Source organism: Orcinus orca, chromosome 10 (genome assembly GCF_937001465.1).
Source record: "Orcinus orca chromosome 10, mOrcOrc1.1, whole genome shotgun sequence".
Lineage (NCBI taxonomy): Eukaryota > Metazoa > Chordata > Mammalia > Artiodactyla > Delphinidae > Orcinus > Orcinus orca.
In genome coordinates this window covers 38,703,189-38,729,968 of record NC_064568.1, presented here as the reverse complement: position 1 = coordinate 38,729,968, position 26,780 = coordinate 38,703,189, and the positions used below count along the sequence as shown (strand labels likewise).

Here is a 26,780-nt window from a genome sequence, read left to right as displayed (position 1 = left end):
CAGTTTTGTGGAAGACAATTTTTCCACGGAGCAGGGGTGGGAAATAATTCAGGTGGTAATGCGAGTGATGGGGAGTGACAGATGAAGCTTCGGTCTCTTGCCCGTCACTCACTTCCTGCTGTTCCTAACAGGCTGCGGCGTGTTCCTAATGGTCCACGGCCCAGGGTTTGGGGACCCCTGCTCCAAAGAATTGAAAGCAGGATCTTTTTTTTTTTTTTTTGCGGTACGCGGGTCTCTCACTGTTGTGGCCTCTCCCGTTGCGGAGCACAGGCTCCGGACGCGCAGGCTCAGCAGCCATGGCTCACAGGCCCAGCCACTCCGCGGCATGTGGGATCATCCCGGACCGGGGCACGAACCCGTGTCCCCTGCACCGGCAGGCGGACTCTCAACCACTGCGCCACCAGGGAAGCCCTGAAAGCAGGATCTTGAAGAGATATTTGTACATCCACATTCATAGCAGCATTATTCACAATAGCTAAAACATGAAAGCAACCCAAGTGTCCATCAACCAAGGAGTGGATAAGAAAAATGTGTTATATACATACAAAAAATTATTCAGCTTTAAAAAGGAAGGAAATTCTGCAATGTGTTACAACATGGATGAATCTTGAGGACATTATGCCAACTGAAATAAGCAAGTCACAAAAAGACAAATACTGTATGATTCCACTTATGTTTTAGAGTAGTCAAATCATAAAAATAGAAAGGGGAATGGTGTTTGCCAGGGGCTGGGACGAGGGAACAATGGTGGATTAATGTTCAATGGGTACAGAGTTTCAGATTTACAAGATGAAAATAATTATGGGAATAGATGGTGGTGATGGTTGCACAACAATGTGAATTTTTTTTTTGGCTGTGCCACGTGCGGCTTGCAAGATCTCAGTTCTCCGACTGGAGACTGAACCTGGGTAGCAGCAGTGAAAGCCCGGAACCCTAACCACTAAGCCACCAGGGAAATCCTGATGTGAATGTATTTAATAACCCTGAACTGTACACTTAAAAATGGCTAAGATGGTAAATTTTACATTATGTGTATTTTAACTAAAAAAAAAAAAAGTGACTAGTAGACCCAAGTCTTCACACTGATTTAGAAGAGAGAACAAATCAGTTTTACAAAAGAAAAGGAGGTTTCCCTTCTTTTGCTGGCTGGTGCCTGTATTATGCCTATAGTGGCCACAGGCTGGCTGTCAAAGGCAATCAGCCTGACAGCCCATGTCAGGATTTAGGAAATGATATCTGTTTCACTTTGGAAAAGGCAACATGTAACGAAAAATATAGATCAAACAAAATTTATGGCCTGTCCTAGGCCCAGGATTCCAAGGAAAATTTACAAATTTTAATGGTGGCATTAGAGAAACTAAATAAAACTCAGGAATAAGTAAAAGAAGTCATGGTTATTAATATGAAAGAAGAGATAATCAAAGGGAAAAATGGGAATCAAGTGAAAATTTTACTTAATGAAAAACAGCGAAAGGGTCACCTAACAGTTCTTCAAAGAGCCCAGAGTGACAAGTGCAGCTAGCAAGTTGTTGCAAATACCATTGTGATCTGGGATTTTAAGAAACATAGCTTAATTACAGTTTATCTGGAAGGCAAGTAGAAAGATGCTTAAACTAAGGTATCTGCAGGATTCATGAGACATTTCAATGACAATATAGCAAACACCTACTACATGTTTATACACCAACCATTAATAACTACATAACTGCCTACAAAGTTGGCTTTACTAAGCAATTAAGTTAATATAACAAACAACTTCACCTAGAATTAGTTAAGAAGGGTGTAGGATAGAAAAATCAGCTCAAGGATCGAAGTTCAGAAATTTAAGCCTGGATCATGAGGCCACCCACAAGCAGACACCTAGGTTTTAAGGACTGCACTGCAGAAGCAATGTTTTCCAACAATCTTCTCTGAAATTAAGAGTTGTCTCCAGGTAAACGGTCCAATTCACTCTAGATCTATTCCATTAACATCTGTACCACAATACAATTTTGTAAAAAGTAAAAGCATATTTTGGTCCTATATACACTTTCCTTCTGCCCAAGAAGCCTCCCCACCTCTTCTCTATCTACCAAATATTTACCTTTCAAGATGACGAAGTTACTTGTTTCCTGATCTCCTCTTCCATTTCCTTTTCCTTCCCCACACAACCTCCTTTATAAATATCCTTATACCTATTTATCATTCCTATTTAAACAAGACTCCCTCTACCGACTGAAAGCTAACTTAAGGCAGGGACAGTTCTATTCATTTTTACATCACCAATGCCAAGCATGTAGTGCCAGACACCAGTAGGCTCTCCACATGTGTTTGCTGAATGAATGAACGAAAGCCACTGTGTAATTTACCACTGGCTGCTACATACAGAAGTAAAAATTTGACTTCAATCCACCTTTGAAAGGCACTTGTGAAGCTCTCCTCAACACACTTAAGATGTCACTCACACCTAAATTACGCATAAGCAGGAAGGAAGCCAAAGACTTCAACAATAGTTATCAGTTGGAATATAAAAATAATGAAAAAATATATTCAGGGATGCAGTCATTGCTTGAAGCATGATCACAAGAGATAGCATGTCTGGGTTGTGTTTACTGCCAAAGCTGGTACTGTTACAGTTTCAATGCCCAATATGGTAGCCACAAATCACATGTGACTAATTTTTTAATATTTTAATTAATTCAAATTCAAAATTTCACTTCTTTGATCACACTGGCCACATTTCAAATGCTCAACAGCCACATATGACCATTGTATTCGATAAGCAGATATAGAACATGTCCACCATCACAGAAAGTCTACCAGACAGGACCATTCTAAACAATTCTCCCACAGCTATTTGGTAGACACAGGATTCTTATTCAATGTTCTGGTTTTCTGCATGCTACAAGGATCTGCCAAAGAAGACATATCCATAATTTCATGGTATAGATTTTTCTGGAAAACATTACAGCAAATATCAGGTCATTTAAAGATAAATTCTAGAAGGCACTCTCATCTATTATCCAGTCCCAAGTTATACACTTTTAATGAGTGGACTGTATGGTATGTGAATTACATCCCAATAAAACTGTTACCAGAAAGTTTCTTTTAATTTAAAAAAAGTCTGGGAAGTGTGGCAGAGACTCCTCACTGCCTGCCTCAGATCAATCATTTCCCTTCCTGGTCAAATGGCTGCCAATAATAAAGACTACATCCCCCACCTCTGTGGCAGCTAGGTGGGGTATTAAGGTCTAGCCAATGGACTGAATGTAGAATTGATGCAGGGGAGGGGAAAACTGCTAGAGTAGAGTTCTGAGGAGATTAGAGGGGACTAGCATCTAGCACACAAGTGGAGGGGGCTAACCCTGGATGTGAATTATGGACTCCCAAAGGACCACTCCATGATAATAGAGGAGGAAGCAGACCATAACAGCCAAATGTAGGTGAGTAAGCAGATGTAGTGGTGGACTCTTCTAATGGCTTCCATTTTCTCAGTTAATTAAGAAGAGAGATCATCAGTTGACAGGGAAGCTGGGGAAGGGAAACAGAAGGTTTGATCGAAGGAGGTACTGCCATATTGTCCTAAAAATAGAATAAATAGACTAAGGAATCTTAGTGGGACTGCTGGGCACTGCTTAACTTAGGAAAGAGCCACCTTTGAGGTTAGGGGTCATGAGTTCCAAGTGAGACCAATCAGCATACTTTTTTCCTTCTCCAGACAATCAGTTACAGGGTAGAATAAGTAAAAAGTTGGATTTAACTAGGGCCGACCTTTTGCCAGATAAGATGAAGTGAGAAAAGAGTTAAGAATATATAAAAGGGGGTGATTACAGTGATGAACTATGAACACTGAGGAGGAAAGTGGGAACTTAAGAAGATTGAGGGGTTAGTAAAAGGGTAATAAGATCAATGGATTGTAAGCACCAGTGTGACTGAAGAATTTCAGTGTCTGAGTATTAAAGGGATTAAGTCATAAAAAGAGCACGCTATTAATGTAGGGAGCAACTTCTCTGAAGGGCTATTGACAACGTTAGAATTTAAACTGCATATATTGGGAATTCCCTGGCAGTCCAGTGGTTAGGACTCTGTGCTTCCACTGCAGTGGGCACAGGTTCGATCCCTCGTCAAGGAACTAAGATCCTACATGCCTCGGGGTGTGGCATACATACATACATACATACATAAATAAATGCGTACATCGTTTGAACCAGCAATTCTATTTACAAGCATTTATCCTATAAATATATTCATATGGATGTAAATATTTCTGTTCAAGAACACTCACTTCAGCAATAGTTTTATTATTATAGTAACAAAAGATTAGAAACAACCTAGGTGTCCCTTTTGAGGACTGGTTAAATATCCATACAATGGCACATTATGCAACCATTAAAAGAAAAAAGATCTGTGTTAATGAATGATCTCCAAGATAGATTAAATTTAAAAAAATAAGGTGCTAGGACTTCCCTGGTGGCCCAGTGGTTAAGAATCCGCCTTCCAATGCAGAGGACGCAGGTTTGATCCCTGGTTGTGGAACTAAGATCCCACATGCTGCAGGGCAACTAAGCCTGCATGCCACAACTCGAGAGAAGCCCGTGCACCTCAACGAAAGATCCCGCAGTGCCTCAACTAAGACCAAAAATAAATTAATTAATTAAAAGGAAAAAAAAAAAAAGGTGCTGAGTATTTACACTCTCATACCATTGTGTAACGGTGGAATGTACAGATATATAGAACAGGGCCCGGGAGAGGTACACAAGTAACATTCACTGAAGAACAATGAACACTGGTATATACACAGACTCTCTCAAAAAATTCACAAGAAACTCAACAATGGTTGCTTAAAAAAAAAAAACAATGGTTGCTTCTAGGAGCCATATATCCTTTTGCATTGTCTCAATCTATAAGATGTATGTATTATGTTTTTGAAAATGATAAATAAATTTTATTTTATTTACTTATTTTTGGCTGTGTTGGATCTTCGCTGCTGTGCGTGGGCTTTCTCTAGTTGCGGGGAGCGGCAGTGCGTGGGCTTCTCATTGTGGTGGCTTCTCTTGTTGCGGAGCTCAGGCTCCAGGAGTGGGCTTCAGTAGTTGTGGCACACAGGCTCAGTAGTGGTGGCGCACGGGCTTAGTTGCTCCGCGGCATGTAGGATCTTCCCAGACCAGGGATCAAACCCGTGTCCCCTGCACTGGTAGGCGGATTCTTAACCACTGCACCACCAGGGAAGTCCCTTAATATGACTGACTTGGAAAGGTCTCCATAGTATATTAAGCAAAAAAAAAAAAAGGAAGAAACAAAGTACATATGCAAGACTCCATCCTGGACTCTGATCTCCTGTTTACTGAATCTGACAGATGCGTATTACCCCCTCTCTCCCACATAACTTCCCTAGGCTAACCAACACTGTCCACCCTCTCTTCGCTATAAGGAGGTAAAACAAGATTATCTGTGTTCAAGCAGTTTAACACTGCAAAGGGCTGATTCGAACCACTTATAACACTCCCCTTCATCTCCTTTTGGGCCAAGAGTTACGCCCTCCCCAGAGACGACTCCCTGGCTACCCCAGCACAAATTCTTCTTTATCCCTGAACTCTTATAGCTGTTTCCCAAATGACTGTGTAAGCTTGCCATCACTTGATACTCTGAACTGGTAGAGAGAAGGCTCTTGAAATCAGGTGCTAGGGTTCAAAGCAGCTGTGAATCTTTGGATAAGTTACTCAACTCCTCTGTGCTTCTACTTCCTCATCTGTACCAATGGGGAAAATAATGGTTCCTACTCTCATTGGATAGTGGTAATTATTGAGTTAACACAAGAAGGAACTCAGAATAAACAATACCTAGCACATAACAGCTAATGTTTTACTGCTGGATACTATCGTCTGTAAGCTCCAGTAAAAAAAACTATACAGCAGTCCCCTGAATCCACAGGTTCTGCATCTACAGATCAAAAATATTCAGGAAAAAAAATTCCAGAAAGTTCCAAAAAGCAAAACTTGAATTTGTCACATGCCTACAACTATTTATATATAATTTACATTGAGTTTACAATTACAGCTTACCCTTGAACAACAAAGGTTTGAACTCCACAAGCCCACTTATACTCGGTTCTTCATTAAGTACTATAGGGCTTCCCTGGTGGCGCAGTGGTTGAGAGTCCGCCTGCCGATGCAGGGGACGTGGGTTTGTGCCCCAGTCCGGTAGGATCCCACATGCCGCGGAGCGGCTGGGTCCGTGAGCCATGGCCGCTGAGCCTGCGCGTCTGGAGCCTGTGCTCCGTGGCGGGAGAGAACACGGCAGTGAGAGGCCCGCGTACCGCAAGAAAAAAAAAAAAGTACTATAGGGCTTCCCTGGTGGCAAAGTGGTTAAGAATCCTCCTGCCAAACCAGGGGACTTGGGTTCGAGCCCCGGTCCGGGAAGATCCCACATGCCGCGGAGCAACTAAGCCCGTGCACCACAACTACTGAGCCTGTGCTCTAGAACCCACGAGCCACAACTATTGAGCCCGCGAGCCACAACTACTGTAGCCCGTGCGCCTAGAGCCCGTGCTCCGCAACAAGAGAAGCCCGCGCACCGCAATGAAGAGTAGCCCCCGCTCGCCGCAACTAGAGAAAGCCTGCGTGCAGCGATGAAGACCCAACGCAGCCAAAAATAAATTAAACAAATTAAAGAAAAAAAGTATCCTCTAATAAATAAACACTATATTATACTATACTATACTATCACACAATCCTGGTTGGCGGAATCCAACTGAATATGGGACGTGAGTATACAGATTTTGGTATCCAGGGCAGGTCCTGAAACTAATCCCCGTGTAAACCAAGGGACAACAGTATTTATGTTGTATTAGGTATTATAAGTAATCTAGAGATGACTTAAAGTATATGGAAGGATGTGCACAAGTTATATGCAAACACTACACCATTTTATATAAGGGATGTAAGCAGCTACAGGTTTTGGTATCTGTGAGGATCCTGGAGCCAATCTCCTGAGGGATAACTATCTTCATTTCTATACTCCCTACAATGCCTAGCAAGGTCAAAGATATCACTGAACATAAGTATGTGTTTGCCAATTGAATTAATGATAAGAAACCTAGCTTTCCTAAGTTAATGGATAAAAATGTGTTGGTATAAGAACGAGTTAATTTTCTAACTTTTGAAAGGAAACTTTCAAAAGCTCAAGTTACTAAAAATAGACATTAGCCTTCAAATTTACTTCCTCTTAGTTACTTCCCTTCTTTTCTGAATTGGCCTTAAGTCTCATTCTTCAAGTAGGAAGGTATTTCTTTTCAAACAAGACTTACAACTAACAAACCATTGTATATAAAACTCCCTAGCCCCAACATTCAAGTATGAAACAACATCGAAAGGAGAGAAAAAAAAAGACTAAATGTCTATCTTGTAACCTTAGATATGGCAAGAAGCCTTGAGGAAAAGACCAGTACTCTGGGAGTATTTTAGAGGGCAGCAGTTTTCAACCATGATGAAGAGATTCATTACAGGGGATCAAAAACAATTTGTTAATAACAGCTAAAGTACTGAAGATTGCAAGCAATTTATTTTTTCCATAAATTAGAACAGATTCAAAGTTACCCGAATACAGTGGTATTTTTTCCTAAAATGAAAATTTCCCCAATCTAGTAAATATGTTTTAAAGCCAAGAGATTTTTTTTGTTTTCTGTTTTTTGCGGTACGCGGGCCTCTCACTGTTGTGGCCTTTCCTGTTGCAGAGCACAGGCTCCGGACGCGCAGGCTCAGCGGCCATGGCTCACGGGCCTAGCCGCTCCGCGACATGTGCGATCTTCCCGGACCGGGGCACGAACCCATGTCCCCTGCATCGGCAGGTGGACTCTCAACCACTGCGCCACCAGGGAAGCCCAGGCCAGGAGTTTTTAAGGCCTATAAGCATTCCTTTCTTGCATTCTATTAAGTCTTCCCAAGCAGAAGAGAAAAGGCCTGGAAATTGTGCATTACCACCGTTATCTTAATTTGTGAATAATCCTGATTATTCACTGTAGTTGGAGGAAGGTGTAAAATCACATGCACTCTAACCCCTGCACCATCCAGATTCAGGAAGGGGACAGCTGACACAAGCTCTCAGAGTTCCAGGCGATTCTTATCCACCAACCTTCCAACCCAAAACACTACCACCAACCTTACTTGACCAAATGTTACTTTTGGGTTTCAAAATCTGAGTCCCATCCTGAGTGTGTCTCATGAGCATACAACATCTACTATATGGACTACCCCATAAAATCAGAAATATTCATTACATGGATAGGTCCCACATAGACTAGCCAAAGAAAAGATTCTATGAGAAATTAATTTCAGTTTTAGGTAGCAACAGAGTAGAAAGAAGGCAGTTTACAGTAGCAGTAAAGGAGCTATTGATACATTACCTGAAAGTTATCTTACTAGCTTTGTGCCCCTTTACAGTTTCCTTATCTGTCAGGGCTGGCATGAAGATTAAATAAGGTATTACACAAAAAGAGCTTACCTATTCTGAAAATAGGTCAATGTTCAATAAATGTGTGTCATCATTATTTAGGTCTTATTTTGTACAAATGGCAACTCCTTCCTTCAAATTCCAACTGTCCAGAATTGAAGACCAGTTTATAATATGGCCTGATCTGAAAGGAATGTTTTTCCTAAAATGAAACTTTTACCAGTCCAGCAAATAATTATTTTTCTAAAGTGCATATGCCATCCATACCTCTTTCTACCCTCTTCTTTCCCATTAAAGAAAAAGACTTAGCTTTTCTCTCACTGCCTACAAGTACAGGCCCACAATCCTTCATCCAAAAGCCTTGGGGTCAGATGTTTCTAAATTCAGAATTTTTCAGATTTAGAAAGGTAATATGATGCAAATGCCAAATATTCTGTAACACACCCAATGGGTTAATAGTTCTTCAGTGAAATAAGTAAATAGTCACACTAAGTAGGATAAAGACTACACAACTCATCAGTTCAGGTTTTGCCATCAAATGAGTCTGTGGTTTTTAGAACTTTCTGAATGGCAATTATGAAATCCTTAGTCCAATGTCAATCTGTTTTAAACACACAATCATATTCCTCTTAATACTTTCTAAGCACCTTTTGTAATGCCCTCAAGTCTGATTTTTCCATGACCAATAGCAATGATGTTATCTCAGAGAAATGGATTGAGCCCCTCCTGACATTAAAACAAAATAGGCTTTAAATTAGGTGAGTTGGGGGTTGGGTGTGTTAATTTTGATAACTTGTTTAGGGGCCACACATTTTACAATACTTATTTTCTTAGACTCACAGTTATTCTGCCTCTGAACACAATTTTTAGTTTATTTTTGGCAGATAAAGAGCCACCAAAGACTTTTGAGATGGTGCTACCAGGTTATAATGAATGCATTATATATACAGACATTTATTAGCCAAACATTCATTTTAAGCAGGCACAAAAAAGTTCTCAAGCCAAGAAACAGAAGTAGAAATAATTCAACTGAATAACTGTACTGTTTCTGCTAGATCAAGATCTTTACAATATTTTGGAAAGATAATGAATAAATTTCCATGCAGAGAAAATAATCACAGCTTGAAAAATTACTAATTCAGCATACTTGAGATAATTATAATTCTACCTCATAAATTCTTCAATGGGACTAGTTACACAAAAGAAACAGTGATGACTACGGCAAGCTTTCTACTGTTTCTCAACCACCCAAGAAATAAAAGTATTTAACACCAGCATAGCTTTGGACATGACTTAATTTTTACTTTTTTACTGCATTCATTATTTTAAACACAGTGGACACAACAGATTAGAAGTTGAGTTCATAAGACTTGTTAACATCCATATGCTTCAATTATGTAATGCAGTTGAAATTTCATATTGTTTATTTCTCTCCCTAAAGAAGTTGTTACAAACAAATCAGTATTGTACATATGACTATTACAAAAGCAAAAATTGTCTAGTCTTTTGGAAACTAAACTTGACAACTTAAAAGGAAAATTTAAGATACATAAAAATCCTGTGAATTTCATTATGAAGGGTGATGATCCTAGTGTACATAATAACTTACCCCCAACCCTAGGTTTTGTCAATGTTAGTTTCTGTAGAATGGAGTAGTGTCAATGCAAGAGGTGCAAAAAATATTTTGGATGAAATGTAGATGCAAAATGTCATATTGCAGATAAGGAAATGACTATAAATCCCAAGCCACTAACTTATAAAATTATAAAACCCGAGGCATACAACCACCCTTGGCCAAAACAATAAAATATCCTATAGCTGAGGATATTAAGCCATCTTTCTTCTGTCTTTCCTCTGCCCTGAATGAACGTCACCCACCCTTCCCCCACTTAGATAACTCATACTTAAAAGGCTAAGTCACTTTCTCTCAAGGCCTTCCCTGAGCCAACTTAAATCAGGTCCCTTAAGTACTCTGAGCATGTAACACTTCTCTCAGGACTTCCCTGGTGGCAAAGTGGTTAAGAATCTACCTGCTAATGCAGGGGACACGGGTTCAATCCCTGGTCCGGGAAGATCCCACATGCCGCGGAGCAACTAAGCCCGTGTGTCACAGCTACTGAGAATTCGCTCTAGATCCCGCGAGCTACAACTACTGAGTCCACGCGCCGCAACTACTGAAGCCTGCACGCCTAGAGCCCGTGCTCCTCAACAAGAGAAGCCACCGCAATAAGAAGCCCGTGCACCGCAACGAAGAGTAGCCCCCACTCGCCGCCAACTAGAGAAAGCCCGCGCACAGCAACGAAGACCCAACGCAGCCAAAAATAAATACTTAAAATAAATATATTTTTTTTAAATTAGCATTAAAAAAAATTTCTCTCTACTTCACTCGTCACACCCCCTCCAAACTTTCTTCCTGCCAAACTCCAGTTAGTGTAAGAATCACCTCTTATTCACCATTGTTGGACAAGCACAGGCACAAGCATGTAACAGTTAAGTGTTCAAATAACCAATTCCAAAAAATACATTTCCCAGAGCAAAGAAGCTTATATAACCAATTTGCTCCATGCAAATTTTTAAAAGAAAACAAGTTACAAGATTAGCTGTGTACACCAATGGTGAGCTACCTCCTAAGACACAGTTGTAGTAGTTTAAGAATTCACCCTCATAGAATTACAGAAACCCCTCATATAATCAGGAACTTCAATCATCTGTAACAATGAGTGTTAAAACTCAGATCCTATGAACTTATTTGCTCTAATTTTACACAACTCTGCAAGTCTAACTGGCCAGTAGCTCAGTTCACAGTAGTTTAGAAAAATGCATGCTTGGCTGAGAAAGAGGTGTAGCCTATGACATGAAAGTAGAAAACCCTGTAAATCAGGCTTGGAAACGTAAAATGGGGAGGGAGGGAAGTGCCATTCAGGCCAGGCCAGAGTCCTAAAGCAGTGCAACATACTCCAAGGACAGACCTTAAAAATCCTCTAGGAGGGGACTTCCCTGGTGGTCCAGTGGGTAAGACTCCAAGCTCCCAATGCAGGGGGCCCGGGTTCCATCCCTGGTCGGGGAACTAGATCCTGCATGCATGACACAACTAAGAAGTCTGCATGCCGCAACTAAAGATCCCACATGGCGCAACTAGACCCGGCACAACCAAAATAAATATTTAAATAAATATTAAAAAAAACATCCTTTAGTTGCAAAGACCTCAATCATTATGCAGGGAAGCTTAAGGCCCAGATACTATAAGAGAAAATGAAGACATTCACTACAGGAATAAAACAAGTTCTAAAGCTTAAAGATGCAAGCTTCAGTTATCCAGAACACAAAGACACTATTTCAGTGGTTTAGGATCTCAAATTTTCTACAGGAGCCATACTTCCTGTACATAAATACACATGAATGAAAGTTTACAGGATGTCCTACAATGCACCCTCCTGAAGCAAAGCTATCAGGACTATAAAACAGAAAATAAAAGTCAAAATTCAGCCTTTTCTTCAGATAGTCCTAAAAGTAACAACCAAACCAGAATCAGATTTTTGTTCAAACAATAAACCTGGTTGAAAGGAAGTGTAGATTTTTCATAAGCACTCCCTTCTCCAGTACCCTCCTCCATTCCACTGCTTTGGTCCTTTGTTAAAATACACATACAAATGAACAGAATACATACTACTTCCTTAAGTCAGAGGAAGAAACTGTGTTTCAGTGCAATGGGCAGAAATCTGTCCTATCAACTCCAGGTTCACCCATACCTAGCACTGTGACTAGCACAATGGAAACACCATTAAACACTTGGGAAAGTAAGTTGAAAACATAAAGCCATTTATTTTGTTTATGGACTACATTGGAAACCTCTGGCAAGGAGGTGCGAACTACCATCTGTCCATTTGCTCATAATGAGCTTGAGCCTGGTACTATCAACATTATTTGGCCATCCTGATCAAGCAGTTGCCAAGGGTCAATGTCAGTTCAAAGGCCCTTGGAGACCAAGAGCAGCAGGCCTAAGGTACATAATAAGGGCAAGCAGAGGAGAACAAGAAAGCCTCCAATATACTGCCAAGTGGGAATCATCCCAGACTGAAATTCTTTGTGGGGTAGGGGGGAAAGAAACACTCCTGAGGGAACATACCTTCTGGCTTCCTAAATAGGAGCATCATATCACTGACCTCAAAATGTAAAAATTTCAAGGTGAAACTTAAATATTGGGTCGACAAAAAAGTTCGTTCGGGTTTTCCCGTAAGATGTCATGGAAAACCCGAACGAACTGTTTGTCCAACCAACAGATGCAAAGAATCAGGATTTGACCTTGTGCAACCTTCTTCTCCACTTACACTGTCCCCAAGACAATGCCTGTCTGGAGAACTGACACATAGAGTAGAATGAACCAAAAGTCCCAAGCTGCCTAATGTCCTGTTGAGATGTTTCAGCAATGACAGTTCACAGACAGGCACTGTATTTTGGAATAAAAATCGCTATTCCTCTCAAGGTTCCACAACTAACAGACTGAAAACTCTTTAGGGTGGGGCCTGAACATCCATTTAAAAACCATTTTTTTTTTAATTGAGGTGAAATTCACAGAGTATAAAGTTAACCTTTTTAAAGTGTATAATTCAGTGATATTTAGTACATTCACAATGTTGTGCGACCCCCAATTCTAAGTTCCAAAACATGTTCATCACCACCAAAGAAAACCCCACACCCACATTAAGCAGTCAGTCCTCAGTTTCCCATGCCCCCAACACCTGGCAACCACCAATCTGCTTTGTCTCTACAGATTTACCTATTCTAGATACTTCATATAAGTGAAATCATACAATATGTGGCCTTTTGTGTCTGGCTTCTTTTACTTAGCATAATGCTTTCAAGGTTCATCCACACAGTAGCATGTATCAGTGCTTCATTTAAAAAAATAGCTGAATAATATTCCATTGTATGTATATACCATATTTGTTTATCCATTCACCTGTTGATGGACATTTTGATTATTTCCACTTTTTGGGTATTTGAATAGTACTGCTATGAACTTTTTTTTTTTTTTTGTGGTACGTGGGCCTCTCCCACTGCGGAGCACAGGTTCCAGACGCGCAGGCTCAGAGGCCATAACTCACGGGCCCAGCCGCTCCGCGGCATGTGGGATCTTCCCAGACCGGGGCACGAACCCATGTCCCCTGCATCAGCAGGTGGACTCTCAACCACTGCGCCACCAGGGAAGCCCTGCTATGAACATTTATGTGCAAGCATTTGTTTGAGTACCCGCTTTCAATTCTTTTAGGTATGCACCTAGGAGTCGTAAGGTAATTCTGTATTTAGCTATTTGAGGAACAGCCAAACTATTTTCCACAGTGTATACTTTTAACTATCTTGCCAAATAATCAACAAGACCTATTGTTAAGGGGAAAGAATAGATGTATAACAGTGTGATGTGCATTAGTTTGTATATAAAAAAGGGACACAGTATCTCTAGAAGGATACATATGAAACAGTTACTTGGTTTATACACAGGAAACAGGTACAAGGTTTTCTCTGAAGCAAGAACCTTGGGAGGCAGAGATGTGAGAAAGGCTTGTTTTCATGCTCTACCCCTTTTGCCTTGCAATGAATATACGTGCTTTACCAACCCCTTGCTCTAAAATACCTTTAAAGCTCCAAAGGAAGCAATACTCTGAGAGACGGACTGCACTCTAGGACAGGAAGAATATACACTTTTTATTATAAACATTACTGTATGATTTTATTTTTACCTAGTGCATTTTCCCCCTTTTATTGTGGTAAAATATATATAACAAAATTTACTATCCTAACCACTTTTAAGCGTACAGTGCAGTGGTATTAAATACAGTCACACTGTTGTGCAACTATCACCACCATCTATCCCCATAACTCTTTTCATCTTGTAATCTGAAACTCTATACCCACTGTACATTAACACCCCGCCCCCCAGTATTCTTCTTCCCCCGCCAGACCCTGGCAACCACCATTCCACTTTGTCTCTATGGTTTTGACTACTCTAAGTATCTCGTGTAAGTGGAATCATATAGTATTTGCCGTTTTGTGACTCGCTTACATCAGTTAGCATAATGTCCTCAAGATTCATCATGTTGTAGCACATTGCAGAATTTCCTTCCTTTTTAAGGCTAAATAACATTCCATTGTATGTATATACCATATTTTGCGTATCCATTCATTCATTGGATGGTAGACACTTGGGTTGCTTCCTTGTTATAGCTAATGGGAATAATGCTGCTATGAACACAGGTGTACAAATATCTCTTCAAGATCCTGCTTTTAATTATTTGGGATATAAACCCAGAACTGAAATTTCTGGATCAGATGGTAATTCTATTTTTAATTTATTGAGGAGCCTCTATATTGTTTTCCATAGTGGCTGTACCATTTTACATTCCTGAGAACACTTGGTGTTTTCTGTTTTTTTGATACTTGCAGCCATCCTAATGGGCGTGAGGTGGCACCTCACTGTAGTTCTGACTTGTAATTCACAGTCCCAACAAGAATAAAGTACATATATTGTTTTAAATAAAAAACTAGTTAAAAATAGAAAATGGTTTTTTTTCATTTTTATTGGAGTATAGTTGCTTTACAATGTTGTGTTAGTTTCTACTGTACAGCAAAGTGAATCAGCTATACGTATACATATATCCCCTCTTTTTTGGATTTCCTTCCTATTTAGGACATCACAGAGCACTGAGTAGAGTTCCCTGTGCTATACAGTAGGTTCTCATTAGTTATCTATTTTATACATAGTATCAGTAGTGTATATAAGTCAATCCCAATCTTCCAATTCATCCAACGCCCCCCTAAAAATAGAAAACCTTAAAGCCTCCCAAGGAAATGTTCTGTATCTTGACTGGGTGGCAATTACACAGGTGTATATATTTACCAAAACGTACTAAACTGTTATTTAAATAAGTACATTTTATTTATGCAAATTACACCTCAACAAAGGTGATTTTTAAAAAAGCCTCCTGAAGTAATTCCAACTTTAGGAACTGGATCCCATGTTTAGGAATAGCCAGGTTTGCGAACCACTGTTCCTAAGCAACAGGGATCCAGTAGAGAGGCCTGTTTATTTCCCCCCAAATTAATTCTTAGGGTGCTATCCCCCCTCCAAAAAAATCACCTTCCAGATTAGATTAAAGTGTGATTACTAGGTACTACAAACTGTAACTTGAATAGTGAAAGTTAAAGAACTGAACCTGCATGTCTGGCACTGGGGCTAAGTGCTTCTCTCTCACTGAACCCTCACAGCACTCTGTTACCCCATTTTACAGAGAAGGAACTGGGTTACAAAGGGGTAACATTACTATCCAGAGTCATAAGCTGTCAAGTATAAGAGCTAGTACTTAACTGTCAGTTCTCTCCAGAGAGCCCATGCTCTTACCTAAGATATTCTACTGCCTTCCTTTTCTGAACTTAAGACCTTCAAAAGATAAAGTCTCCTTTGAATAACTTTAAAAGTTAAACAAAAGACTTCATCCAGAAAATAACTTTCCCACAAAAAACTCTAAACGCCAGTGTTTCCAACCAAACTGCCAAATCATGTAATAAAATTATCTCGTGACAAAAAACTGTACTGTTACAACATTAAATATCCACCTTAAACGTACTTCCTTCCTTAGGCCTCAAAACCTAAATAACAAATAATAGGGTTACCTAAAGGTACACTGGAAGAGTGGCCAAACATTTGCTCTCTGGGCCCATGGAAGAGGCACCAGGGGACAACTCATCTGCACTATATCAACTGAGACACAACTGCCATGGGAATAAGGTAAAAATAGCAGTGTACATACAACAAAAGTAGAACTTTCAACCATATGCTTAAAATCAAAGCACAAACAATTTTTTACAGTAATGGAATTGGGTCTCTATTTTACAGCAGCTAGGAACTTCAGAAAATAAAAACCTATCTTCTTTTATCCCTCTTCTTGCAAAAAACACATCAGTTTTTATGTGGGAACTGCTTCTGGGGCCTACTATTAAACTGATGAAGTGGTTCAAAACATTTTCCCGTTAAGTTTTAGGGCCTTCTGTCTTAGGGACTATAGTAAGGATGCAAGCTTAGCAAAATTGGAAAACTTAATTAATGTAAAATATAATTTCTAAAGAATAAGCCTGGGGCTTCTCTGGTGGCACAGTGGTTGAGAGTCCGCCTGATGATGCAGGGGACACGGGTTCGTGCCCCGGTCCAGGAAGATCCCACATGCCGCGGAGCGGCTGGGCCCGTGAGCCATGGCCGCTGAGCCTGTGCGTCCGGAGCCTGTGCTCCGCAACGGGAGAGGCCACAACAGTGAGAGGGCCGCGTACCGCAAAAAAAAAAAAAAAAAAAGATGGTAAAATCTAAGCCCAACATACTAACTCCTATAGTTAAACAAACAAAAGACAAGAAAAGAAAATGAAAACAAGAAACACGTGTTCCTCCTATTCAGTCAGGTGGCAGTAAAGAAATTCATGTAACTTTAAGCTTCCTATTAAAATCTTCATCACTCTGAAAGCAAACGGTCACTATATAAATACAATGCACTGATATCCTGAAAGAAAAATATACTTGAAGAATCTACCAGAGTTAGAACAAGTATTTCCAACAAGGGAGAAAACTAATATGCATTGAGCATTGTACTCTTCACATATTATTTCATCTAAAATTCCTATGAAATGGAAATCTTCATTTCACAGATGTAGGTGCTGAGGCTCAAAGAAATAAAATAACCTGCTTAAAGACAGACAGACAGATAGATACATAGATATAGATAGACAGACAGACAGACAGGCAGGCAGGCAGGCAGGAGGCAGGCAGGCACACTGTCTGGCAGAATTCTTTTGTAATTACAGGGCCATCAGCCTTTCTGGTGAAAGAAATCTGATGTAAGCAAACTTACAGAGCAAAAGCATAACCTTATTTTTGTTTTTAACTCAGTAATGTCAAAAATGAACAACTGAGAAAACAACTTTGAAATACAGTCTGCCCTCTTTTAAGAGAGGCCATCAATCAAACCACCCTAATGCATCACTCGAATCTGCTGAAAGAATTTCAAGCCTCATGGAACTGCAACAGAGTATCACGCCCAGTGGTGCTAGACCAGTTGCTGTCCTATGCCCAGCAGTTGCACTGGGCTAATCTCTTGCCATGGATCATCAGTATTCCCTACCAGAATAAAAATGAGCAGCGCTATTAATGTTTTTGTGATTATTAACCCCTGACGTGCTTTCCACTTTCTCGTCAGTGATATTGAGAAAAGCACATGAAATGATTCAAAATGTTCATGTTTTTAGGAATAAAGACATTGTAAAACAAAGAAAAAACTACCTGAGGGCAGGGACCTTCTTTGTTTTCTTCAAATGTGTCCCAGAACAGCACCTGCATATAGTAACTACTTGTTCAATGAATGAATAATGACAAGCTAGCTTGGCCATTCCTTTTACGATGCCAACCGTTAAGTTCAAAGCCAACCATAAGTTCAAAGCCAACCAAAACCACTACCGTTATATGACTTCCCTGCCAGGTAGCCTATCTCATCAAATGAGAATATTCATACTCTTAACAGCTCACTTCTTTATATACAGAGGTCCCTCAGACCCAAGGAGAACAAGAAGTAGTAGTCAAAATGGTACCAAACCAGGATACTTACATGGTATCAATAAAATTAAGATGATTCTATTTCCTTTATTTGTAATCGGTTTAAAATATCTGAATAGCCCCTGGATGGGCTATTACACCTGCTCTTAACATTCCTCTCAATGCTGACTCCTCTGGTAAGAAGGATTGTCCTCCAATCCTCATTCTCTGGTTGAATTATTTTCTACTGATAATTAGACATACCCAAAGCACAGGCTGTGCACAAACTATAAGATGACCAAACTACAGAAAAAACAAAAACTTAAAGAAATTTAAAAACAGAAGAATTAAGATGGGAGTGATCCAGAAGCGAGAGAAGTATGTGTATAATATGGTAAATACATCTCCTTAAAGATTAAGAGGTTAGGAAATATATCTTCATCTAAGAAGAAAAATATTGCTTAGAATAGAAATAGGAAGTTAGAGGAGTATCTTATAGAGAGAGGTTGGAAAATAAGACCAGAGAGAAAAGTTATGGAGTAAGATAACGATCTCAAGATTGGTGGAAAAGAAAATCATTAATAGTATTGCACCCACATTTCCTTAGAACTTACATTAATATATAATATATAATAATTATTTCTCTTCCATGGAGGAAGGGGAATGAAAGCTATTTACATACCTTACAAATGTGCTGCAAGACCCACAGCCTGTGTGGCAGAAGTTCTACAAAGTGCCTTGAACTTCTCAGATGAAAGGTACTATAAACACATTAAAAAAAAAAATCAGGAATTATGTCTATTCATTTCACAAAGAAAAAAACAAAAGCACAGGATGTAAAATGGGCTTGCCCAAAGTTCTGTTAAGTAATTCAGAATCCAGAAGGGGAAAGGCGCAGAATTTAAGTTTTACTGACACAGCATAAAATTTACCACTTTTAAACGTTTTGGCCTCCTTCACTTAACAAAATGCACACTATCAACTTTATTTTCTGAGTATTACAAATTAATGTTGCCCTTTTAAAAGAAAAAATCAAAAGCAGATGAATCCTACGCAAATTAATTTCCCAACATTATAAACATTTAACACACAGCATTACAAACACACAGCAAAGTTAAAAGAATTTTACAGTGAACACCTGTATGCCTACCACCCAGCCTACCATGAACATCTGAATGACCTGCTTTATCAAATTACATTTCCTTTTTAATACAGGCATTACACAGAAATTAAAGACAACAGTCAGAAAATCAATGGATTCAAAAAACAGGTTGAAATCATTAGATTAAGGACATGAATAATATTAGGAAATCCTTCTGATACCTTTGTCAGAAATGGTCAGTATTAGTTTACTGTTTAAAGTCAAAATGGACTCAGATCTACCCCCTACTCTTGGTTAATGATTCTAATTGTTTAATATCAGATCGGATCATTATCCTGATTTTTTTTTTAAATCTGATGATTAAAAAAAAATCCAAAGAACTTCCCATGTCCTAAAAGGTCCTACATGATGTGGTCCCTGCCCACCTCTCTAATTTCATTTTACCTCCCACTTTTCCCTTCACTCCACTCCAAACTTATTTCATTGGCTGCTTATGTTCTCCTCTTTCCCTTTACTTGAATATTAAATAAGATGCTATCATAAATATGCTTAAGCACATTTACTTTACCCACCCACTTAAAAAAAAAAAAATCAAGCTCAATCTGCTATCAACTGCAAACTGGCTCCAATTTAACAGAGTATCTCATATTTTGATGATTATTAGCTATAAACATGTATTCATAATCATCTGGAGGAAGTACCAATAAACTCAGACCAACACCCAGAATGAGTAGCTTCAATGTCTATCTGATTTTCAGTCACATGACTACCATAATTATGAGTATACAAGGACTTAATACTTCAGCACCACAGATTAAAAATGAATCACTTGAAATAAACACTTGAAATAGGAATTTTACAGTAATTACTAACTTTGTACTGAGAATTTTAATTTATTAATCTCACAAGTACTTAACAATGAGCATGTCCCCAAAGAGCAGACTATAGTGAGACACATTAACACAAGTTTAAAATTTGGTTATCTTAATGTGAAGGTACAAGCAAATAGTTCTACAGGCCAGGTGCATAAAGAATAAACTTAAGTCGTAAGGGAAGACGAAATACCTTTAGGGACCTTTTAAAACTGCAAATATATGTGATTAAAATCCAGTGATTATGTACCATTTATCATTATCACTAGTAGCCACAATGCAATTAAACCCGAGGTGCTGTCTATAGAAGCCCAGCAAGCCCAAATTTGTGCTCTTACAAGTTGAAATATCAGTCTTTCTTCTGGCAAAGTTAACGTGACTCTCTCAGCTCCAGGACAATAAAGAAGGCCCAAAGTAGCAACCCACCTTCTCCAGTCACAGCGTGGACTCCACCCTATAGACAAGAAACACCTGAAGATCTACCTGTTTTTACTCTAATAACTTACACCCCCACATGACCAGGTTAAAGTTTTAAAAGGAGTTAACTGACAAACAAGGAATCAGGACTGAAAATACTCCAGCAAAACCACCACCACATACATATACACAGGAAACTATATTCTCAATATATACTGTTTCTCTCCATCCCACCTCAAATCAATAGTCAAAAGAGCCCACAGTTGCCCGATAACATCTTATCAGGGCCTAACTATGTTGGATTTGGAGCAGGGGAGTCTAGGCCTGCCTGTGGAAGAAGCTGGGTCCCTCAAGAAGACCAAAACACCTCACAGCAAGAACTAGCCCAAGCAGAGACCCTGTATATTCATTTACCTATTTCAATCAACTGCTGTAGGACCATCCAAATTACAGAAAGGAGAGTAAAAGCTTAAGAACTGAAATTTGCTTGGAAAAATTTTCAGATTCTCCCAATACATGAAAAATCAGCAATACATAAATGAAGAAACAGTTGGAATAAGTTGAAAGTCCTGAATTTTAGCTGACTCTAAGCAAGCTGTTTGGGAGTACATGGAGAAGATCTTACAGTGAAAATAGTTCTGGCTGGCACCTGACTAGACATATGACCTTGGGAAATTTACTTAAGTCTCTGGGACTCAGTTTCTCATCTGCAAATGGGGTTGGACTACAAGTCCTAAAGATTCCTTTCAGGTCTAAAATTCTTGATCAGTGAAAAAGTCAGTGTTCCTACTCTCTTCTTCCCTCTAGTACAGATATTTATGAGAACAGAGGCTATAAGTCTAGGACTAGACTTTGACTAAAACCAAGTTCCATCTTACATATATTTTTTGTTTGTTTTCTTCATCTTATATATTTTATGTCCCCAAGAGCCACTAGTGCTCTAAAAAAGTAAATAGAATTACTCAAGACAATTTATCAAAAGAGATCCCTCAAGTTATCCTTTACAATTAAGAATTAATCTTCTATTTCAGTCCAAACAATGTCACTTGTGCCAAATGCTCAAAGCAGCATCTCTCCCAATTTAGCCATGTCTAAAGTGACAATCAGGCAATGGTACATAAGCATTACACATCTGGGTGTGTGACACCAAGTGGCGGAAAAATTCTCACCACATACAACATTTAAAAGAATTTTTAAAGTATTTTTCCCCCTTCAGATCTGGCAGGAGTATAATCTGATCACACATCTGCAAGAAACATTTACTTCAATAAACTGTCTTAAACACAAAAAGAATCAAACGAGTTACCAACAGAAGTAAAAATTTAAAATAAGGATCATTAAGAAACACAAGTGAAACCAACTCTGGGAAAAAGAATGCCAACTTTCTATCATAAACTACTAAACATGGTTTTGACCAAATCAATTTGAGTGCAAATAGTACTATTTAGTGAACGTGTAACTGGATCCAACAGGTAACTAAGGACAGATGTCCAGGTGATTCCTAATCAAGGCAGTAATTTAGACTAAGCAAAATTGCAAATTAATACTTTATTTTGATGACACACAGTTTAAATCATGAAAAAATGTTCCTTTCAACTGGAAAATTCCCTTCTTTTAAATACCGAAGAATTCTAACCCTTATGATTTCAACACTATATTTTACTTACACAATCTCAAAGCATACTGCATTAAAAACGAAAATACCCAAAACATAACTGGACTTCACGCAGTATAAAACGGTGATTCATGTTTCATGTTAAACGTAAAAGCCAAAATGGAGTTGTAAAGAGTTTCTTTCCTATTTCAACTCCAACAGCCACGCGCGCTTCACAGGGGCCGGCTGCCCAGCAGCTCGTGGGGCCCAGCTTAGAGCCCCCGCCCTGCCCGGCGCGGCCCTAGGAGAGGAAGCGACAGGGACCGAGAGCTGGCGGGCGGCTTGGGCTCCAGCAGGCCTGGCCGGGCGGGGGAAGGGGCGCGGGAGGCCGCGGGGCGCGCTTCCGGGGACTGCGCGGGCGGGGCCGTCGCTTCTGGAAGCGGGGCCTGGGTCCCCGGCCTGGGGTCAGGGTCAGGGGCCAGGGTCCTGGTGCTGCCGGCCGAGAGCAGCAGGTGGGGCGCGGCCACGGCGGGGCGGCGGCTGGCGGGCGGCCGGAAGAGTGCCGGGCGGGCGGGCCCGGGGCACCGCGGCGCCAGGAGGGAACCCTCTCGCTCACCTCAGGCGACGACTCCGAGTCCGGCCTCTCCGCGCCGAGGACTCCCGTCCGCGACTCGCAAGCTCGAAGACTACGGCGGGTGGCTGAAGAGGCTGCGGCGGACTAACGAGAGAACCGACGGAGAGCAACGGGCGGGGAGCGCGAGAAAGCAAGAGCGGGCGGCGACGGCGGCGGGAGGGCGGGGAGAGACGTGCGCGCCCCCGTGTGCCCAGCGGGCTCGAGCCGGCCCCAGTCGCGGCCCCGCGCACGCGCGCGCACTCCCTGCTCAGCCACGATTGCTTAGGAGCGTGTCCACACCCTAAAAGCAAGACTCTTAACCAATCATTGCAGCCGCGTGGGGCATCATGGGAACTCCTGGGCTATAAAAGACCTGGTTGCTATTTTATACTCCTCGAGTCACTCATCCTTTAAGCAGGGTGGGGCTAGGTGCGCGTGCGCGGTTTTAACACTCCTCCCCAAACTGCCAACGCTTCGCGCAAGCGAGGTAGACGCGCCTTCCGTGGGTTTACGCGTGCGCACTAGCGGACCTGGCTCCGGAAGACCAGACGCCTGCGCAGTGGGGACTACGGTGACAGTCCCCTGGCTGGGACGCCGGCCAGTCATGGCGGAGCCTTGGTCTGGGCAGTCCTTGCAGGCTCTGCCGGCCACGGTGCTGGGCGCTCTGGGCGCCCTCGGCAGCGAGTTCCTGCTGGAGTGGGAGGCGCAGGACATGCGCGTGACCCTCTTCAAGCTGCTGCTGCTTTGGTTGGTGTTAAGTCTCCTGAGCATCCAGCTGGCGTGGGGGTTCTACGGGAGTACGGTGACCGGGCTGTATCACCGGCCAGGTGAGACGATCCACCAACTTCCGTGGGCCGGCCACCCCCTCCCCCACCGACTGTACCTTTGGGCTCCCCAGAACCCCCCCCCAGACTACCAGTGGGTCCCCTGAGAACCTCATCACAACTTAACGCTGTACCCTGACCCATGTCAACATACCATTTCACGCCAGAAACCCCACCAGTCCACCCGTCACATATAAATTCCTTTCAACCCCCGTCAGACAATACCACTAGTCCCTTAGGGCCTCCACTACACTCTCCATCAAACAATACCACTGGCCTCTAACCTGACCTGGGCTGATGCCTGCTCAGATACCCACCCCCAGCTTGCTGCAGCTCTGGATGTGTTCCTGCCCCCAGGTCTGGGCGGCCAGAACGGATCCACACCTGATGGCTCCACGCATTTCCCTTCCTGGTGAGTAAATCTACTCCTATGTCTACCCCATGCTTAGCAGGCAGAGGCCACCCCTGAGCTGGGGAAGGGAGTTCTCAGGGTAGGAGGCCACCAGCTTTGCAGCAAACCCCAGGGTCTGCACTAGAGCTCAGGCTTCAAGTGACATCGATGTCTGAACAGCCCATCTGTATGCTGTTCAGTAACCTGTGCGGTGGGTGGCATTATTGTCACAATTTCAGAGATGTAGTGGCAACTGCACTGTAAGAGATGTAGAGATTCCACTGCACTGTAAGCCCCTCAGTTGGAAAGGCAGGAGCCTCTGTCCTTAGTGCACTGACTGAACTCATCAGATCAGCCTTCTAATCTGTAAAACATGAACTCACTAATCAGAGCATTCATTCAGTTGATCTCTGAGCTCCTACCACATGGCAGGGGCCACACTAGGTCCAGAGAACAAGAACAACCCAGGCCCTGCTCACAGGTGGAACCAGAGATTTAAAAGGGGAGAGCAGAACCTAGTGGCAGGGCAGGAATAAAGGCGCAGATGTAGAGAACAGACTTGAGGACACGGCGGGGAAGGGGAAGCAGGGACGAAGTGAGAGAGTAGCATTGACATATATACACTACCAAATGTAAAATGGATGGCTATCGGGAAGCTGCTGCATAGCACAGGGAGATCAGCTCAATGCTTTGTGATGACCTAGAGGGGTGGGACAGGGAGGGTGGGAGGGAGGCTCAAGAGGGAGGGGATATGGGGATATAAGTATATATATAGCTGATTCACTTTGCTGTACAGCAGAAACTAACACAACATTGTAAAGCAATTATACTCCAATAAAGATATTTTAAAAATTTTTTTAATAAATAAAAGGGGAGGGCAGCAGTGCAGAGGCAAGGGTCATCAGAGCTGGTATCTTCCAAGTCAGACACCTAAGCTGAGAGCAAAGGCTAGGGGTGTACCAAGCAAAGAGAATGGACAGAACAAGGCCTAGAGGCAAGAACAAGGGTGACATATTGGAAGGATAGACAAGGCTGTGACGCTGGAGCTCAAACATAAAGGCATGAAGGGACCTGGAATACCCTATCCCAAGTCTCAAGGAGCTATTGGACTCAGCAAAGCCATGGCCTGACCGAATTTGCTTTTATAACTGCCTGCTTTATGGCAAATAGGTAAAGGTGTCCAATAGAGAGGGCAAGAGGCCAATTAGGAGGCCTGCCACTGCACAGGTTTCTGTCCTTGGCAACTGGCGAAGGATGGGAGCACCATTCACAAAGTGGAGAAGCAGGAGGAAGAATAAGTCTGCAGGGGAAAGTGATGGACCCAGTGAGGGCTGTGGAAGCTCAGCAGAGAGGTCTAGGTTATAGTGTGGCCTTACTGAGCCCAGCTCAGCCCCCACAAGGGGACTGTTATGCTGTCCGCGGAATAACCCCTCTTCTCTTCTATCACTTTCAGGGAAACAGCAGCAAATGAACCTCTTAAAACCCACAGAGAATAAGGGAAGGCAGCAGAGGGGTCTCCAGGAACATCACCAGGTCTGCTGGCTCCCATACTGGGTTCTGCTGCTGCCCAGACCCCAGGGACTACTGCAGCGGGGGTAGAGGTTGGGGGCAGGGAGTATGCCAGTGCTTGCAGGGCTGGGCCTCCACTGCCCTTGGTCTTGCCTCCAGCAGCCCCAGGCATTGGGCCAGTAAAGAGTTTGCCTGTACCCTGATCTGGGTGGCTTAAGGAGAGAAGGCATGCTTCTCCTTTCAGGGGTCAGCTCAGAAGCCTCTGGGTTGGGGAGGGCAACAGTCCATTTTCTGTCTTGGCTTTTTCCTGTTCCTCTTCCCATCCCCCTGGGATGTGACCCTGTAGAGATTTGTCCCTGGGAGGAAGCCTGAGGTTGACCAGCTCTGAGATTTGTAAGGCAGGTCTGTTTTCCCCTAAGCCTGGGGTTTCCTTTATTTGGTTTTGCTTTGTTGGCAGGGACCCAGGGAATCCTGGCCTGGACACAGCCTTATATTTTATGGTTACTTAGCTGGCCATTCAAGTATAAGACAGTGGACACCAAACACCCACCTCCTTTGGCTCATCCTGAGCTCTCCAGGTGTGAGTCAGGCTATATAAGTTGTCTTTTCATTGTACTCATATTCCTCTTAACCCCTCCCAGAAGGAAGCTGGGTACCTAGAAGTGGCTGAGTCCCAGGGGTGAGCTCCCATCTCCACTGCTTAAGTGCCTGTGGGGTTGTGGATCTGTACCCTGCCCCTCAAAGGGACATACTGAGCTGTTTAGTGCAAAGCGGCCCCATCGTGCCCTGCAGCCTCACCACTTCCCATCTTGACCTGGAACCAGAGGAGCTTCGTTCTAAGAGCCCACAGGCTAGGCAGGCCTGCCACTTCCACAGTGAGCCAAGGGAACTTATAAAGGTATAAGTGGCAAACACCAGTTCCTGAAAGCAGTGTGGCCCTAGACCTGCCTGCTTCCCTGATGGACATACTTCTGCCTGCTTCTGCTGGGCCAGCAGTTACCTCAATGTCCCACTGCTTCCTTCCTCTCTGTTAAATGTCACATTTCCATCTGGCAGCCTTTGCCCAGGCTGTCTTTGCAGAGTGCACTGGAGTAGGACTATGCTGAGCTCATGCACGAGTACTCCGGAGTATCTTCTGGCTGGTGGGATGATGGTTCTGCAGCCCCAGGCCTACCCACTGACAACAAACACCACACTCAGAATTGGTCCCATATTTCACCCCAGGCTCAACTGAGGATGTGGCTTATTAAACATGGAAGTGCATCAGCTGTGTGGTTATTGACAGGACAGTGTGCACGCACAGGGGAAACTGGAGAGGGAACACCCTGGGGGCTGTTGCCCCTGAGCACCCAGAATACAACTTGCAGAGGTGGAGAGGTGATGCCATCTCCCTGGAGGAGCAGTGGTGGTGCCCAGTAGGGGCACTCTCCCCTTTAGTTTTTATAGACCTGCCCCTCTCAAGG

General features: G+C 42.2%; 2 protein-coding genes across 7 annotated transcripts in view; one reads left to right on the top strand and one right to left on the bottom strand.

Moving 5' to 3' along the window:
- RHOA (ras homolog family member A) overlaps nt 1-22,864 on the bottom strand; it is a 51,839-nt gene extending 28,975 nt beyond the window's left edge. The window contains exons 1-2 of one of the 3 annotated variants that reach the window (XM_033413049.2): nt 22,597-22,788; nt 18,678-18,756 (exon numbers count right to left, since the gene is read on the bottom strand). The gene's annotated coding sequence lies outside the window, so the exon portion shown is untranslated. Of the gene's footprint in view, nt 1-18,677; nt 18,757-22,596 lie in introns of all 3 variants that reach the window. The other 2 variants (XM_004283940.3, XM_033413050.1) reach the window with 2 other exon arrangements.
- A 109-nt stretch (nt 22,865-22,973) lies between these two features.
- Nucleotides 22,974-26,580, top strand: TCTA (T cell leukemia translocation altered). Of its 4 annotated transcripts, none has more exons than XM_033413054.2 (4): nt 22,974-23,420; nt 23,727-23,829; nt 25,262-25,341; nt 26,374-26,580. In XM_033413054.2, the coding sequence occupies exons 1-3, from the start codon at nt 23,198-23,200 to the stop codon at nt 25,302-25,304; spliced, it is 369 nt and encodes a 122-aa protein (XP_033268945.1). In that variant the 5' UTR covers nt 22,974-23,197; the 3' UTR covers nt 25,305-25,341; nt 26,374-26,580. The 4 variants fall into 4 exon arrangements, with proteins under 4 accessions (XP_033268945.1, XP_033268944.1, XP_049572362.1 ...); XM_033413053.2 differs by having other exon boundaries at nt 25,959-26,580; XM_049716405.1 differs by having other exon boundaries at nt 22,978-23,420; nt 25,262-26,580.
- Nucleotides 26,581-26,780: the final 200 nt, after the last annotated feature.